The sequence below is a fragment of the Rhinichthys klamathensis genome, unplaced genomic scaffold (genome assembly GCF_029890125.1).
Source record: "Rhinichthys klamathensis goyatoka isolate OS25496 unplaced genomic scaffold, OSU_Roscu_1.1 h1tg000114l_1, whole genome shotgun sequence".
In the NCBI taxonomy this organism is placed as follows: domain Eukaryota; kingdom Metazoa; phylum Chordata; class Actinopteri; order Cypriniformes; family Leuciscidae; genus Rhinichthys; species Rhinichthys klamathensis.
This window is the reverse complement of record NW_026606651.1, coordinates 4876434-4895556: the sequence shown is the minus strand read 5'-3', so window position 1 is coordinate 4895556 and position 19123 is coordinate 4876434. Positions and strand designations below refer to the sequence as shown.

General features: G+C 37.8%; 1 protein-coding gene across 8 annotated transcripts in view; it reads right to left on the bottom strand.

Annotated features, from left to right (window-relative positions):
• Positions 1-1127: 1127 nt before the first annotated feature.
• The window catches only part of tnca (tenascin Ca), a 99002-nt gene continuing 81006 nt past the window's right edge, over positions 1128-19123 (bottom strand). The window contains exons 17-30 of one of the 8 annotated variants that reach the window (XM_056254863.1): positions 18843-19115; positions 17459-17737; positions 15746-16018; positions 14430-14552; positions 14125-14268; positions 13043-13162; positions 12659-12802; positions 11646-11776; positions 10889-11021; positions 5925-6076; positions 4846-4942; positions 4579-4740; positions 3974-4137; positions 1128-1498 (exon numbers count right to left, since the gene is read on the bottom strand). In XM_056254863.1, the coding sequence (XP_056110838.1) occupies positions 1388-1498; positions 3974-4137; positions 4579-4740; positions 4846-4942; positions 5925-6076; positions 10889-11021; positions 11646-11776; positions 12659-12802; positions 13043-13162; positions 14125-14268; positions 14430-14552; positions 15746-16018; positions 17459-17737; positions 18843-19115 (2306 nt within the window). In that variant the 3' untranslated portion in view covers positions 1128-1387. Of the gene's footprint in view, positions 1499-3973; positions 4138-4578; positions 4741-4845; positions 4943-5924; positions 6077-10888; positions 11022-11645; positions 11777-12658; positions 12803-13042; positions 13163-14124; positions 14269-14429; positions 14553-15745; positions 16019-17458; positions 17826-18842; positions 19116-19123 lie in introns of those variants that run through there. The other 7 variants (XM_056254864.1, XM_056254865.1, XM_056254866.1 and 4 more) reach the window with 7 other exon arrangements.

The following is a 19123-nucleotide window of genomic DNA, read 5'->3' as shown; positions in this document are numbered from 1 at the left end:
AGTTCTGCTACAAGATGGCGGCACCCGGCCGGCTTCAACTTCCGGTCGATGGATTACCCCCTTGATCACACTCTGTTGCGTATGGGGCTGCATATAGTGCCTATGATGACCCCTATCCACCATTGAAAGCGCCTACAATGGGCACGCGAGCGTCGGAACTGGAACTTGGAGCAGTGGAAGAAGGTCACCTGGTCCGATGCGATGAGTCTTGTTTTGTTTTTTTAACATCACATGGACGGCCGTGGACATGTGTGCCGTTTACCTGGGGAAGTGATGGTGCCAGGATCTCTGTGGGACGATTACAAGCCGCTGGAGGGAGTGTGATGCTCTGGACAATGTTCTGCTGGGACATCCATTCATGTGCACGTAAATTTGACACGTGCCACTGACCAAAACATTGCAAACCAGGTACACCCCTTCATGACGATGGTGTTCCCTAGTGGAAGGGGCCTCTTTTAGCAGGATAATGCATGGAAAGGTTTGAGGAACATGATGAAGGGTTCAACATGGTGATGTTGCCCTGGCCTCCAAATTCCCCAGATCTCAATCTGATTGAGTATCTGTGAGATGTGCTGGACTAACAAGTTTGATCCACGGCAGCTCCACCTTGCAACCTACAGGACTTGTCTTGAAGGATCTACTTTTTTGGGTAATGAATCTTTGGGAAAGTTATAGGAAAATTGACAACATATCAATTCCAACATTACAAATTATATTTTTATTTTCTATTTTGTTGAAGATCATTTTAAGACATTCAAAGAAAAGAGATACAGTTTAATCGACAGTTCTGCATTGAGGGATTATAGACATTTAGGACTCTATGGGGGGGGGGGGGGGGGGGGGACATTATAAAAAAAAACAATAAAAAAAAACAATAATCAATCAAAAAGCAAACTGGCTTATACAAACTTTTCAGAAAAAAAATCACATTAACATTTGCTAACTTTTATTTAGTTTTAAAAAATGAACAAATGAACACTTATTTGCACCATCCTGGCTATGTCAGACCTGAGTGTGGTAATGATTCAGTCGAGGAAATGACATCACTGGTCTTGAAAACTGAGCTAATCTAACTCCATTAATCATTATAATAGTGGAGACTTATTCTCATAGTAGTATTCTTAGATTTGTTATAGGAAGATTTTGAACAGTGAAGAAATCACTTTCAAATATCACATATCATGTGTCAGGTTTCATGTAAAACTTCCCAGTAATCATGCAGCCTTTTATAACATATAAAAAGGATTGACGAAACTTCTGTGGCATCCAATAACATTGAGGCGAAAGACAAAGTTTGTATCACTAGAAGATTTTCACTCAGGGGTTGTATCGTGCTTTTGACTGTGTGGGGTTTTTGGAGATAAAAGAAAGAGGGACATTTGAAGTCTTATGATCTTTTCCGTCTGCCTTCCAAGTTTCTGAAATTTGCTGGCCGGATCTTCATCTCCGCAAATGGAATCGAATGCTCATGACCTTTCCAGTGGAACCAATTGATGCCCTGTGAATTAAAATCGGTGAAATAAATGTAATTACAAAACATTTGAAAGTTTAATATGTAGGGGTGTTAAGCACTAAGTGTGGGTGGGGTTATACTTTTAACTAATGGAATACCTAAGTTAAAAATAGCCCATTTTTACAAATTTCAAAGTTATTCAGACCACTGGTCATTGGGATGCATATCTATCCTCCCCAAACCATAGACTCTGTCGCTAAGGAGGTTTTTGTTTGACGACTACAGGGAAAGACGGTTCGGTGGGAAAGCGCAAATTCGTCTGCAAGTACCGCCGCATCAGAAAGCTTTAACATTTGTTGTTTATTTAAATAAACAACAACACTTTCCAGCACACGAATTTTAAAGTCTTCCAGCAAGATACCCCTCATAAGGGGTAGTCTTACCTGCAAAACCCCACTTTTCAAAAAGCGTTTTCTTTTCTCTGGCGAACTCGACTTAAGTTTGTTTGGCTTGCTTTGAACACGCTCAGAATTTTTGTCAATACGCCTCTGGCACCAATTCGTATGCTCTTAAACTGCTGTTCGCACAGTGTCATAGTCCAATGACTCCTCAATTGGCAAAGCCACACACACCTTCTGTGCTTTCCCAACCATGTTACACTGAAGCAGCAGAGTCCACATGTCCTTCGGCCAATTCAATTTAAAGGCGACACGCTCTAAAGCAATAAAATAAGAGTCTCCTTCTGCTTCACAAAAAGGCGGTACCGACTTGACGTACTTGCCTATATTGAAGTCAGATTTAGACTCATCGAGATCAGTAGAGGAAGGTGGTATAGGAACTGGCCGAACACGTAAGGTTTGCGCCTCGAGTTCAAGCACCCGGACGATCCCGGACGAGCCCCCAATTAATAGGTAACACCTCAAAATAAGGTTCCATTAATTATAGTTAACTACATTAGTTAACATGAAAAAAACAATGAAAAATATTTCTAAAGCATTTATTATTCTTGGTTGATTTCAAAACGTACTAATAAATTATTAAAATAATGGACCTGAGCAAACATGAACTAACAATGAACAGTTGTATTTTAATTAACTAGCGCAAAACAAAGATAATTAAATACTGTAACAAATTTATTGCTCATTGTTGTAAGTCAATCATGACAACTCTTGGAATAGTTTAGCATGTAATCAAATATGTAATGTATTTGGCCTTGGCAGACTAGATCTGCTACGCTGCTGCTGCAGAGCAAGTATGGACTCACCACTACTAATACACACACACACACACACACACACACACACACACACACTGCTCTGAGCATGTAAGATATGCAGCTGCTGAATGAATAGACATACATAAATCCCATAGTAGAGGTGGAGAGCAGGACTAGCTTACAGCAAACATTGAACCAGACTATTTAAATGTTGAGCAATCAATCTCATTGGCTGCAGGATCAGCAGTGGCCAATCAGCTTGTGCCATGCGGTAATGATGTGATTGCATGTAATAAATCAATAAGCCAGCGTCATCTAGATCAGTTTCATGACAGAACTAGATATTTAATGCATTAAAGGATTAGTTCACTTTCAAATGAAAATTAGCCCATGATTTACTCACCCTCAAGCCATTCTAAGTGTATATGACTTTCTTCTTTCAGACAATACAATCCGAGTTATATTAAAAAATGTCCTGGCTCTTCCAAGTTTTATGATCGCAGTGGATTGCAACCAACAGATTAAAGCTCAAAATCATGCATCCATTCATCGTAAAGGCCTTCTGAAGCAAAACGATGAGTTTGTGTAAGAAAAATATTAAAATTTAAAACTTTATACAGTAAAATAACTTCCGGCCAAACGAACATACGGATTCCACTTAAGTGTGAAGCGCAACTTATGCGAGTAATGCGAGGTACTGCTAATATTTACGCTACGCCATGACGCACTACGCTACTTCTGACGTCACAAATTTCGTAAGTTGCGCATTAGACGCAAGTAGACTGCGTATGGCCGTTTGACCGCAAGCTAGAATTTTAACTTGTAACGTGTTAAATATGGATATTTTTCTTACACAAACTCATCGGTTTGCTTCAGAAGGCCTTCAGTAACCCCCCAGAGCCGTGTCGAGTTTGTTTACGATTGATGGATGCATGTTTTTGAGCTTCAGTCTGTTGCAATCCACTCCTATTATAAAACTGGGAAGAGCCAGGACATTTTTTAATGTAACTCCGATTGTATTCGTCTGAAAGAAGCAGTCATATACGCCTAGGATGGCTTGAGGGTGAGTAAATCATGGCTAATTTTCATTTGAAAGTGAACTACTCCTTGAATTAACAGGATCTTGCTGTAAAGTGTTACTGATATATTTTTTTGCCATTTTACTGAGATAAGTCGGATCATGTTTCTGTTATTTAACTTTAATTTAAAACACCCAGTAAAAAAAAATTGATGTAAAATGTAATTGGCCAAAACCATTCTACTTTTGTCTATGAGTAGAGGATATTACTCGATGTGTTCCTTACTTTGCTGTGACTGCTGTCTCCATATTTCCCCATCAGATTCACTCGATGGCAGTTTTTATACCAAAACGCTCCCTTGTAGGAGAGGGCGCAGTTGGTGACGGCAATGTCATTGTCATTGTCATATGTGGAGAAGGGTCTGTTCTGGTGATACGACAAGGAATCGCCTTAAGAGAGACACAAAGACACTTAATATTACAAAACCTTTGCAATCATTGGGTATGAAATATTAGAAATCCCCTAAGAAAGTAGTAACATTAAGTATGCATGTATTCATGGGTGAAATTATCTTTATTATGATCGTCATATTTGCATGATAACACCTTGAATACACTTTAAGGGGCCCTTCACACAAGACATGTTTTGCGTTAAAAATGCAAGACACATTGCAGGTCTAGAGACTTTTTTTTAAAAAGTTGCACTTATTTGAACTTTAATAGTGCCGCATTTTCACTGAAGAATGTCACGTCATGCAGAAGATGCAAGAAGCAAGTCAAAGACGTCCAGCAAGTTACACTGATTATCAGTGGTATGCGAAATTGTGTCACTTAGGATAAAAGCGTCTTCCAAATGCATAAATATAAGTGTAAATGTTCAATCTTATTCACCTGCGGTACCACTGTATGCACCAATCTGGATCTTGTAGCGAGAACGAGTGTCTGAGATGTAAAATTTATCGTAAACAGCAAACACAGTCTCTGGTCCATCACGCAGGTCCACACGTATCTCATACTGACCAGCCGTTGTGATTTTGTGAAGATTCAACAGTCCTGAAAGACAACGATGCACAATCTTTGTCAGAGAATGCAGATTTAGAAATGGACTGAGTAGATCGTAATGTTATAATGACATTGGCCTGTCAAATGTAGTCCCACCGAGCCAAAACTCATCGTTCGTGTCACCGAATCCTGCAGAGTAATTCCTCCAGTTCCTGTAGAAATCGACCTTGCCGCTCTGACGCCGTAGGAACACCTGTGGATAATGGAGATGATACAGTTTTTTTTACAGCCAGTGATTATAGTTTATGAAGTTATAAATATGGATATCTTTCTTACAAAAACGCATCGTTTCAAAAGGCCTTTATTAACCCCCTGGAGCCGTATGGATTACTTTCATGATGGATGGATGCACTTTTTTAGGCTTCAAAATATAACGTACTATTCACTCCCATTATAAAGCTTGGAAGAGGCAGGATTTTTTTAATATATATAACTCCGATTGTGTATGGCTGAAAGAAGAAAGTCATAAACACCTAGGATGACTTGAGAGTGAGTAAATTATGGGATCATTTTTGGGTGAACTATCCCTTTAAGGCAGAATGTAACTAATATACAAAGTAAAGCTTAGTCACATAAAAATTTCGTTTACCCTCAATAATCCATTAGCAGCCTTCAAATACATGAACAGAAGTGTTGAAATGAGTGAATTTCAGTTTATCCTTGATTCTAACTTCTTTTGTAAAATTATGTTTCCATTTAAATAAGATACTACTTTATCATGGATAAGGTATTTGTACATGTAAATAACATTCAGAAACTGTATTTGAAGTTAATAAGAATCAATAAATAAATACTGATACAAAAAACATAAGAAATAACATTTATTTATTAATAAATGTTCAACACAGACCATTGGACACAGAGATGCGCTGTTTAGGTCTGGTTTATGTTAAAGAGCCGCTAACAAAGTACGTTTTTCACATAAATGCTCTCTCTTATATAAGTGTCAACATTTCCATGTCTAAAGGACTGAAGTCTGTCAGGTAAAAAAGAGCTAATTGATGAAATTAATCAATCTGCTGTTTTATTCCAATGTAACTCCAGGTCCGAGGCTTCCGTAAATGTTTAGTTTATCCGTAGCGTTACGTATAGTTAAATTCATAGTTTGTAAGTTGCAAGTTGCACACTCAAAACTAGGCCAAGTGTTACCGTAAGCACAGCTCATCTGGACTCACCATCCAGCCGCCGCCGTCGGTGGTCATGTCGCAGTACACCTGGACCGGTTGTTTCTCATCTCCGGTTATGTAAATCGTGTACGGGCCGGAGGACGTCTCTCCGTTCAGCAGAGCTTCTGAGCAGTCCTTGGCTTTTCTGTAGAGCATGCCAGCTGCACACACAAAACAAGCTTTGATTCAAGAATCAGACACTAATAATGAACATCACAATGCAAAATCACTGACATCATTTATAAAGGTATGTAGATGAAGGTTTGAATTTTCACTTGGCCAAGACTGTTTGATATGTTATCCAGAAGGAAAACATCAATTTATTTTTAAAGAACTTTATGCATACAAAATGACACCTGACTGCACAATAAAACAGTCAATAATCATTTTGTGTTTGCTAAGGTAAGTATCACTATTACCATTGCTCCTACTAAGGGTTAAAGTTGGCATAAAACAGAAATTGCAATTGTTTTCACAGACTGAGGTGACACGTTCCCACAGTTATTAACATCTTAAAGGGGTGGTATAATGCCCTTTTCACAAGATGTAAAATAAGACTCTGATGTCCCCAGAGTGTGTATGTGAAGGTTTAGCTCAAAATACCCCACACATATTTTTTATATAGCATGTTAAAATTGTCACTTTTTAAGGGTGAGCAAAAACGCACCGTTTTTGTGTCTGTCCCTTTAAATGCAAATGAGCTGCTGCTCCCAGCCCAGGGGGCGGAGCTACAACAGCTTGTGTCCTGAAAATTTCAAAAACGTTTAGCCTTTTATATTCAAACCGGAGTCAGACAAAGATGGAGAGACTCAAGAAGAAGTGACAACATTCTGAATGGTTAGTTGATGAATTTATGTAGCTTATGTGGTTATCATCTAAGACATATTATAGACGTGTAGACGTGACATACATCTAGATGTGTTCCAGGGGCGGGGTTTATGTACATTTTAGGGTTGGTGATGTCACTAACCAGGGATGAATGTCCTGTAGTTCCTACCAGCCGTTTGTTGTAGTCCTTAAAAAGCTATTTCTTTAAAAGAAAATATCTCCCTTTGCTTTGAACTTTGAGCGTTGTAACTTCGCAGATGTTGTTTATGCTCAAAGAGCAACATTCCACACTAACTAAAGTTAGATAAGTGAAATCATAATCAACCACCCCTTTAAATATATTTTCATTTAAAAAAAAACGTAAAGTAGATTTATAACACTATGTCCTTGTTATATTATCTTGGCAGTAAATTACAGAAATCTAGTTAACGCTGCTGTGCGAGTGTTTCTGAGGGGCTGTTTACATGACACCGGTTTCAACTAAAAACAGAAAACTTTTTATGTGTTTTGGAACTTTTTTTGAAAACAATACCCTCCTCGTCTATGTACAAACTACAAAAACTTGAATTTGTAAAAAAAAAACATGTGACGTCATGTGCATGGTTATTATGTCACAGTCATCGTCTGCACCATCCTGTCCTCGTCTTCACTACACTTCCCAGAATCCCTCTTGTCTCCACACATGAACTCACTCCCTCATTACCCACCTGTTCATCGTCATCATCATCTGTGTCACCTGTCCTCACCTCGGCAGTGTTCATTTGTATCTACTTAAAGTTTCCCTCTGTTCAGTCAGTCCTTGTCGGTTCTCGTTTATGTAACTTTGTTCATATTTGTGTTTAGAGTGTGGTTGTGTGTGTTATCCTTTCTGTCTGTATGTACCTGTGAGTAAACTTTAAGTAAATCGTTTGTATTGGAGCCTTTGGACTTTGAGTCTTCTTCAACCCACACCACACCGTGACATATTACATGTTCAGAAACTTCAGTCTATAGCAGGGGTCTCAAACTCGCGTTTGTGGCCCCCTACTTGACATTAAAGTTTAATTTTAGTGCGGCCCGTCGTTGCGTGTGTCGCGTAAAAAAAAAAAAAAAAAAAAAAAATGTATCCCTTATGGGCTACCATAGATAGTCTCGTGACAGTTTACGGTGGGTTTGTTGTCAATGGGCTCTATCAAAGCCCGTCTACGGAAAGCCTGGCCACTCCCTATTAAGTCCTATTGTACCGAATTTTGGTTGTAGTTCCACCAGAGTTCCACTGGGGGCGATCGTCCGAGTGCAAAATGAATGGGAGTCAATGGGGCTAGACGGCTAAATTTGTCTCTTTTACCCAATTGTCATTGAGAAATCTCAGATTTGAATGTAGGTTTTGCAAGTTCAACATGGGTTATAGGTCGAAAGTTGAATGAACGAGTGCTTATGTCCTTTCGATTTCTTACAGGTTGAGTTGTTGTTGCCCATAACACGCTAGCATTTTGCTAATGGACGCTGATTGGTCAGTGAAGGACTGATTACGACCAGAGACACCGCTTGATGGCATGGCAAAAAAAGCAGATGTATGAATCTCTGCGTACGAAGGATCCCACGCATTTTCTTTTTGTACATCCCAATTAACGTAAAATTGAGCGCACATGCACGAGCACAACGCCCCACCCAGTCTCCTCCCCCAATTAAATTAATTTAAATATGGTAATTAGTCCAATTTGGCAAAAGAAACCTGCAAGAACATGGCTAAAGCAAGCAAGAAACGAAATTTCACTGAAAATGTCTTCTATGTAAATATATAGTAAAGTGTAATTTATTCCTGTGATCAAAGCTGAATTTTCAGCATCATTTCTCCAGTCTTCAGTGTCACATGATCCTTCAGAAATCACTCTAATATGATGATTTGATGATCAAGAAACATTTTTGAGTTTTATCAGTGTTGAAAACTGGTGTGCTTCTGCTTCATATTTTCGTGGAAACCGTGATATAGTATTTTCAGGATTCTTTAATGAATAAAAACTTAAATCAAACAGATATAGAAATCTTATAATCTTTTGTAACATTATAAATGCATTTACTCTCACTTTTAAACAAATTCAATGTGTCCTTGCTGAATAAAAATTTTACTTTCTTTTTTTATCTTTACTGACCGAATTAATGAAGTTTATTTTTTATTCCTAGTTAAGCCAACGCTGCCATTGCTAGACGGGTTGTATCAATTTGGACATGCTTTATATAGCCTATGTTCTTACTTAATTGCATAATATAATATTTTAATAAAACTCGTGTGACAATAATATGTCAAATAATTAATAAATTACAAATTATGAGCAATATCTGACAGCTGGTGGTGCGATAGAACAATTCGTAGTGTAATGTTTGCCACTTCACTTTATTGCCTCTATGAGTCGCCAACGGACAAAAATCACGACAAATGTACGTACGCCAGACATGAAGTTTACTTGGAGGAACGCACATTCTTACGTTAATTTCACTGTTAGTACATCTGGCCGTGAACGTGAAAGCTGACGTACGCCGTGTTTTTGTGCATACGCAGTGTTGATACATGAGGCCCCTGGTCTATAGGCACCTAATTTTTCTTTACATAGTGACATCGCCAACTACTGGCATGGCAGCAGAATACAGCGTTTTTGCGGATCCGTGTGTACGGGGATCATTTTAACAACGTTGTGTACTTTTTACGTGAAAAGCGGAAAGGAAAGCTTTTTCAGTTTTTAGTACATCTTGTCGTGTGAACGTGCCTAAGACAACGGCCGAGTGACATTTTCTCTCTTCTGACCACTGTAATCAATCTCTCAATATTTCTTTCTCTTCTGGAAAGCCATAGAAATGCTTTTGTGGATTTTTTTTCTTTTGCTGTTGGACTAAATTTATATATTTGGTCCAACAATATTCCATTAAAATAAAAATTGTCCATTTTATTGCATGGTGTCTTTATTTGAACAAACCCATAATTCTATTCACATTTTTCAAACTAGATAATTTGCTTTGTTCCAAAACATGGACTCAAATTGTTACATTTTCTTCTTGGTTTAGTTTGATTTCACACGGCAACATTTCAAAGCAAACCAAAATGTGTTTATGCAATCAAGATAGCTTGACAAGTTAGCTTTCTAAGATGAAGTGGCACTCTTTGGTTTTCAAATGCAATTAATGTGTGTTCACCCACAGAATCAGACACCGATTTTTACGCAACACATTTCCAATTATGAATTATCATACAGCTTGATTTGTTGGGTCCAGAGTTCGTTTTTAATTCTGATCTGGACAGTGGACCGATGTAACTGAACTATCCCACTGCGCAATGTGATGTCGGAGTGACGTCTTTTCTATGTCATTTCTGGACGTCCAAGTTGTTTTGTAACGCCAGACGACGTATTTTTCCGACGTCTATGTCTAATGTTGACGTTCGTGGGACCTCCGTGTAAGGGTTATTTATAGTCCAAATGCGGTCGTTTGTGGACGTTTTTTCAACATCATATTTACTTTTTACACAACTTCTATAACTGTAGTCCCATGTTTCAAAAGAGTGGAGGACATGTTTTCTGTACCATGTATTTACATTTATGCATTCGGCAGACACTTTTATCCAAAGTGACTTACATTGTATTACACATTTACATTCCTATCAGTTCTTGCTTTCCCTGGGAATCGAACCCATGATCTTGGTGTTGCTAGCGCCAACGCTCTACTGTTTGAGCTAAAAATAAATAATCTGTATTCATATGTATTAATCACTGAATTGATAACAACAATGTTGATATTTATAAATAAAAAAATATTACATATTAATCATGCACCTGTCATAGACGTCCAAAAAATTACCCAGTTCCAAGGTCAAATGTTGAATGTCAATATGACGTCTAAGTTGGACGTCCAAAAAGTGGACCTAGTTTGGACGTCAAATAGATGTCCAGAATTGGTCATGGACCGACAGACCCAATATAGACATGATCTGCACGTCTATCCGACCTCCAATGTTTAGTAGTAACAGTGAGTAATAAAACATCCCAGGTTCTGAAATAAACACTCCCAACAAGACAGGTTTGAAAACGCCCTATAGTTTGAGCAATAGTAATATATAGCTAATATAATTTGTGCTACATAAGAGCCAGCGGTGTCTGTGTAGGAAAGTGACTGACCAGTGGTGAAGACCGTGCTGATACTGTTGCTCCTCATGTCCTCAGAGACGGCCTGAAGCCTGACGGTGTATTCTGTGGTGCTTCTCAGATTCGACAGATCGTGTGAGGTGACAGATGGGTCTAGATTCAATTCCTGTGTAAACATACATCAGTTATGCTCTGAATATCAGTAAAAAAAACCCCCACATTTTTAGCAAAACCTTTTAATATTGAAAAATTATTGCTATTATGTATGGTGTATTACTTTGCTTGTTTTTGTAACGTGTTTTAGCGGCGCTTTGTATAAAAAAGGCGCATTATAAAATGTTGTCTAATTGTATCCAGAAATATAATTCTATAATCTGCAGCAACACTCTCCAGATGTTTAAAATTTTGCCTGGCACCAGATAAATTACTAATGGATGCAACATATTTATATTTGTTTTACTAATAATTTTGACAGAAAGTCTGCATAAATTCTATATAGTACTCTAAATACAACTTGAATGTGCAAGGCTTCCGGTGTCATACTCTTCTGGTTATTTTTCCTGTATAAAAACACTCCGTATGACAGTATGCTGCTTTATATTATATTATCTTAATGTAGTATTATAATCATGAACAAATCATAAATCTGGTTTGTACTGTAAATAGTTTTACCGGTTACTAATGAATGAATCAGAAGTCTCACACATGCACATGTAGTGTAGCTTACTCCGTGTTGCACAATAAGGTGATATGGCCTTTGAAAGTGACTAGAATGTGAGAAATGCCTGACCCTGACATCCCCGTCCGATGTTTGAAAGGTCAGTATGTAGCCGCTGACGGCGGCCCGGGGAGGCTTCCAGGAGAGCACAGCGCTTTCTGTCTGAATATTACTGGCAACCAAATCACGCGGAGCATCCACATCTACATAACACACAACCAGATCACATTCATGCTTATTCGGACAGAGAAATAAAATGACAGAATTTTTAGTGAAGAAACATTCCAAAACTTATATCACTGATGCATTATGGGAGAATACATTTTTATTTACAGAATTGTTGTTTTGACAAAGCAGAATAAAAAAGTGAGCAATTTTTCATAACATTATCCAGGTAGGTACATTGGGTACTTTTTGTATTGATTACCAAATGCTAGACAAAACATACAATATGCAAACAAATAAATAAATGTAAAAAATCAACATTTTAAAAAATTATTATTTTTAGGCTATAATCATTTTATTTTGTAAAAAAAAACTTTTTTAATACGTGAAATGGTTTTAATTTCTTAAAAGCTATTTTTTAGCTGCTATTAATATTTATCATTATTATTATTTTGTAAATTGTTTTTTGTGATACATTAAATGTTTTTTATTCTCAATCAGAACACTTATGAGAAATGTATAGGACATTTCTTAAAAAAAACAACAACAACAACAAAAGTTGTGTTAAAGCTGCTTTTTAATATACTACTATTATTAGTAAAATAATTATTATTTTGTAAATAATTATTTTTGTGATACATTAAATGGTTTACTTTTCCAATCAGGACACGTAAAACTATTTTTATATTTTAATCTTAAATATTTGATATTAATCATATTGTTAATATATTAAAGATGTGTTTTGCATAAATATATGCAAAACACTGCACATGCATAACATAATTTCACTATGATTTTATATGTAAATCCTCATTGTTTTATGGGAATTCCCCATTTAAACACTTCAGTAAAGCTGTATCTGGTGTGGCCTATAGGAGGCGCTGCAGCACTAGTAATGGTTGACTGTGACTGCATCTCACCTGTTGTGAAGTCTGTGGTCGCTGGAGCACTTTTCTCTTGGTTTCTTATGGCATAAACATTGACTGTGTATTCAGTTGCTGGAGCCAGTGAAGTCATCTCAAACTCCACCGTGTTGCCAGAAACCTGCTCTGATATCGCGGGCACTTCAGAGAAAAATACAAGCAGCAGAAATTATAGAGCCTAAAATGATAAAGCAGTAAACTGAATAACAGGTGTGTTTATATAGTTGTGGGTGTATCTTGGGGAATCAGTGACAGCAGTGTCCTGCAGTGCAACACTGACATATCTACAACCATTTTTGCTCTCAGTAGAGACAATGCATGCAAGTCAAACATGAATAAAGAACACTTCAAATAGAGCAAGAGATGGCAGGAGGTTCCCACCAGTGTCTGCGCTGTATGTGATGAAGTATCCATCCACAGTCGCAACTGCAGGCTGCCAGAGCAACAGCGCACTCGCGTCAGTGACATTGACAGCGGTCAGGCTGCGCGGAGTGTCCAGGGCTGGAGGTCACAAACAAATGCATTCATTAAAAAATAAAAGTAAAGAATGAAGATAAAAACTATATTTTGCTATGCTATAACAAATAAAATATAGCCTAAATAAAGTAAACCCATTTTTAAACGGGTTAGTTTTGAGTTTGTTTTCAAAATTGATGATTTAAAAAAAAATTATTAACACTTTAAAAAAAATTGGTTAATTATTGTGAAGCTGCTTTGAAATAATCTGTATTATATAAAGTGTTATAGAAATAAATGTGACGACTTATTTTGTTATACGTTAATTAAATAAATGAATATTATATATAAAATAATAAAAATAAAAACTATTTCAAGGTACAATTTGTTATATACAAAATAAATGTAATGTATATTTATTAATATAAAAAAGTTTATATAATTGATCATTTAATTGTATAAATGTTCATGTCTTTACATTTGAATGTACATGAATTACTGATTTGTTATATATATATACACACACACACACACACACACACACACACACATATTTAGAAATTTTTGTTAGATGTGATTAATTACAATCAATTAATTTGATGCCACTAATTATATTATATTATTATATATATAGTGCTGTCAAATCGATGAATTGTGATTAATTGCAACTAACATAAAAGTTTGTAAATATTTACATTTGTATGATGTGATATACACACACAGATATATATGTATCTAATCTATTTATGTATGTACGTATGTATCTACCGTATCTATCTATCCATCCATCTCAATCGATATATACATATATATATATATATATATATATATATATATATATACTTTTGTTAGATGTGATTAATCACAACCAATCAACTTGACTGCACTAATTATATTATATATTATATTTAGGTTTAAGGTTTTGTTCAGATTACTAACACTCGGTTTGAGCAATACGGCTGCTTATCTTAGAAAACACCATTAACCAGTCAAGCGACTTAACCGACCTGTGGTAAAAGTGTCGGACACTGGTTCGCTCTCCTCCAGACCTTTCACTGCAATAACTGACACCTGATACATCTCTCCAGGACTCAGATTTATTAGCGAAACCTGAGATTGTGACCCGTCCACCATCACGATCATGGGTGTACCTGTTAATACACAGAAGAGAAGCAATAACAAATGAATTTACAGTATAGTAGCTACTTGAATATACTTCAATAATGTGGTTTATAGTATATTCACTACATTGCATATAGCTATAGTAATGTGTTCAAGCATTCTTTAGGGTTTGAAGAGGACCAGCACTCGCCTCCTTGGACTGGGAAGTAAGTGATCCTGAAGGAGTCCGGTTGGGCACGCGGTACGGTCCAGTAAACCACAGCTGATGTGTCCGTGACGTCAGAGAAACGAAGGTCTCGTAGAACTCCAAGGCCTGCCAGACAGCAAAGCAGATATATATATATATTTAGCAATGTCAAGAAGAAAACGCTGAAAATTGGGAAAATGTTCCACCCAGGGTCCTTATGGCCATTTAGATATGTTGTTAATCAATACACAGCCACTGGAAAACGGACAAAGAAAGACCGGCACCAAACACTGAACTGCAGGAGAAGCGGGCCTTTCCCTGGTGCAATGAAAAAGGCCTAAAAGAAAGATTCGTTAGTCTTAATAGTGCAAGTTTCCATTCCAAGAAACATCCACAAAAGCTCCCATTTGTGCCATGATCAATCATGCCAAAATCATTAAACTGCATTCCACAAATTTACCTGGAGTGAGACAATGATAAAAAGAAGGCATGTTATTTAGATGAGACCATTTACATAAACCAACACAGAATCATTAGTGCTCAGGGCATGCGGACAAATGAACATCGCTTTCCCAACAGCGATGTGCAGAAACATGTAACTTGATGGTTTAGTAGTGACATGAACATCAGGAGACTTTTCTCTGGATGCATGAACATACACATGAACGTTCCTTCGTGAGAGACACGAAAGCATGCAAGGTTAAAGTCAACATGAACTGAAGTTGAACATTTATCCCCTAAAGCACCAACTTTTCAAGCCCTGGTCAATGTATTTTTCTTGTTGAATATTGTATTTAATGTGGTGCTTTTGTGCATCTTTTGGATAAAAGCATCTGCTAATGCATAAATGCAATGTTTGCGAACAGAATCTGTCACTCTCTCAAATATTGAATAATAACGTTAACATTAATACATTTTTGTTAGTTCATGTTAACTAACGGAACCTTATTGTAAAGTGTTATCAGTCTTTCTTAATGGAAAAAACGTTGATTCTTGTGAAGAAAAGACACTGATTGACAACAGCAAAATGTGTGGACAAACTGAATCTTTTAAATGACAGAAAGAAACTGTCAGAGGACCACAGATAGCACTGTTTCAACCTCAGTATTTGCTGTTGACTTTAACCCTGGATTGAAACATATCATGATAGATACATTTCAAATCATGGAGCACCAAAGATTAACACATCAGTCAGTACCTGTTCAGGACGAAGAGTGTTATTTAGTTGTTAAAGACACTTCCACCACATTGCAGCCAAGAAAGCCCTCTCAAATCCAGAAATGATGCGAAAGGCAATCCTATAACACTGAACACAATACCTGTTCTGGCAACCGCAGTAACGGGTTGGGAGCGATGTTCCAACGTGACACCGTAAAGCTCAATTTCATACTCAGTTCCCCCCAAAAGCTGTGTTAACACTTTGGTTCTTTCATCGCCCGCCACAACGAACTCTCGAGGGTGGGAGAGCTTTCTCGAATCTCTAACTTTGAGCACAAATCGATCAAAAACGTCGTCTTCTGCCGTCCAGGCCAGCCGGAAACTCTCAGGGGTGACGTCCGACACGAAAAGGTGCTCAATCTCTGGTTCTGCCTCTGATTGACGAGAGGAAATGGGTCTTTTTCTCGTTTCAACGAGTTCATTTCCAACTACCTTGCCGGTCTCCAACCATTCGACATGCATCAAGTAATATGACTACTTCTCGTGTTAGTTAAACCATGGACACATAACAACAATGTATACGCGTCCCTTCATGACTTTTGACACCATATGGCATTGCAAATCATGCACGCCACTTACACAAGACATTCATGCAAGACTGTTTCCTTCTGAGCTGCATCATACAAGATCTCAGGCCTCATGCTGGTGAAAAACCTTGATGAAACCTGATGATATGGGACTTATATGAGATATCGATGGATATAGTTTTTGCCAGCCATTTAAGTAGAAAAGAAAACAGTTTAAATATGGCATCAGACATGTGGGACAAGTGAAGCATGTATTGTTCACTTGAAACAAAGAAAAAGACTTATCGATGGAGGAGACCTGGCAAATAAACAAGGGATAGTATTGAGGAGGTAGTTGAGTTTCCCAACCAAAGCTTAGATCAAACGGCATGTCATCTAGAATAGAAGTGTAAACACTGGACATGTTCATTATTTTGAATGGTCATCTGCATAAGCATTATAGGTCTTTGAACTTTTGTTTTCTAGTATTTTCGGTTTCACTTTATTTGGATGGTCCCTTTAACACATTCAGTTGACTATAAGTAACGTTGCACCTACAGGTTTACTAACTCTCACTAGAGTGTTAGTAGAGTATTAGTAGACTGGTAGGGTTAGGGATAGAATAAGTTGACATGTAGTTGCAAAGTTACTTATAGTCAACAGAATGTTCAAAAGGGACCATCAAAATAAAGTGTTACCGTATTTTCTTTTGAGCCTTTCTCGATCAGTCTGTCCAATAGAAGCCGGATCTGAAGCAGCACCATGGATAAATGTGCGTTTACACAGAATGTGGCATAAATGTATTTACACTGCAATCACAATTTTGGGAAACAATCTTATGCTCAAAGGTTAAAAACAGTTGTATTAAAGTCATTTTACAGTTGAAAGTGATATTAATCTTACTAATTGGTTAGTTGAAATGAAGTTGCAAAGTTACTTATAGTTAGTAGAATGTCTAAAGTGGACCATAAAGTGTTACCACCAATAACAGTTCTCGTCAGTACTGATTTTAAAACAACTGACCAATCAGAAGCAGCAGCAGCAGCTGGGGGCGAGAAAAGCATCTTGAGCGTATGAGCAACTGTACATTTTATCAGGTTTTTGTCATGGTATTGTGTGTCTAACATATCAGAGAGAATCATGAACATGTCCTGTGCGTACAACCCCTGCAAAAATTGCAATAGCGGTAAAATATGATCTGCTAGATATTAAAAACATTTTGCTCCGCAACAAAGTAAAAACTAAGCTTGGGCAGTGAAAGCTCTGAGGTGAAGGAGTGACGTGCAGTTGAAAAGCAGAAAGCGGTACCTGTAACAGCCACTGTGGTGATTGGACGAGACTGTAACCCATTCCCTGACACCCCGGTCACACTGACCTCATAGCCAATGCCAGTAATCAGGCCCAAAACATCCAGTAAGGTCTGGTTTCCCGGCACTACGAACTCTTGTGGCTCCAGCAGCAGGCCAGAGTCCGACACCTTTACCTGAAAATGGCTGAAGCCCTCAGAAGAATCTGCTTCCCAGGACACCCGAAATCCGTACGGGGTAATTTCCGAAACGGTGAGGTTTCCCACTTTAGGTAATGACGCTGGGATACGTGGTACAGGATTCATTTGGGTCCCGTAGTTGCAGTGTTATAGGAGGGGACAATACAGGGTGAGGATGTATAAATGATTCTGCAGTGATTGCAAGGTCAAAATAGCTTGTTATTTGTCAAATGTTACTTATTCATTTGTCAATGTTAAGCTATTATTGTATGAGCTTTCTTTGTAAAATAACCGAGTATTCAGTGGGTGCAATATACAACTGCATGCATATGCATTGACAAAAACGGGAATGAATCAAAATAATCATACATCTGTGTTAATATAACTAAACAACATGTGGTCAGACAGATGCAAAAAAGAGTTTCCACACTGCAAATCTACTTTTCCTAATGCGCAATCATGTCATGTTTCAAGCACAGCAGATTATGTTGCAAACAGAAACATCAGAGGGAGGATTAGTGAAGTGTGTGTTTTTTTTTTTTTTGCTTCAAGTTCCAATGTTTTTTTTTTCTTTAATTTTTGATAAAAATTCACACTTGGGGCCAGATTTAACAGCTTGCACCAGCGCAAACCCTTGGCTTTCAAAAGCTACTGTCAGGATTTACTAAAGACACGCAGTGAAAAACGTGCGCTGAAAAGCCGTGAACACGGTTATTTTTGCGGTTGACCTTATTGCATATGCATTTGTAGGAGTTTCCCTTTTAGACACAAAATTTATGGGAGGAGAGAATTTAAATGAATCATGCAAGGTGATTTACGAAGGTTTGCGCTCGTCAATTTACTGGTATTTGTATCAGTGCTAATTTGCACTGCTCGTGGTAGATTGCGTTGATCATTATGGAAATGATCCGGCAGCGTCTGTGTTCTTTCATTTGTGTGTGTGTCACGAGCAGAACTTTCCACTCACATCTGCGCTTTTATGGGATTGCGCTCTCACGCTAATTTGCCCTGTTTAGTAAATCCGGCCCCTAGTGTAAAAAGGCCGTTGGAGTCATTCAAATAACCATGTTAAATATTACATGCATGCAATTGTACCAAAACAAACAAACAAACAAAAATGTCAGTTTCAGAAATTTGTAAATTTGTTAGTTCTGTTGGTTAAGTCCTGATTTGTCGTGATAGAAGCATGAAAAACTTGCACAGTACCTGTACTGGTATTGAAGGAAACTGATGGAGTTTGACGGCCACGAGACAGACCATAAAACACTATGTCATAGACCGTAGAGTCCATAAGACCCATCACGGTAACGTTCCTCTCTGATCCTGATAGCCTGAGCTCTACAACATCATACAGCTGCTCACGGTCAGTGATACGAGCAGCAAAGCCATCAAAGTGGCCTGACAGTGTGCTCCAGGACAGCGCCAAGCTATTCGGGAGGGTTTCAGACACCACAATGGTGCCCAATTTAGGCTTAGGCTCTGAATGA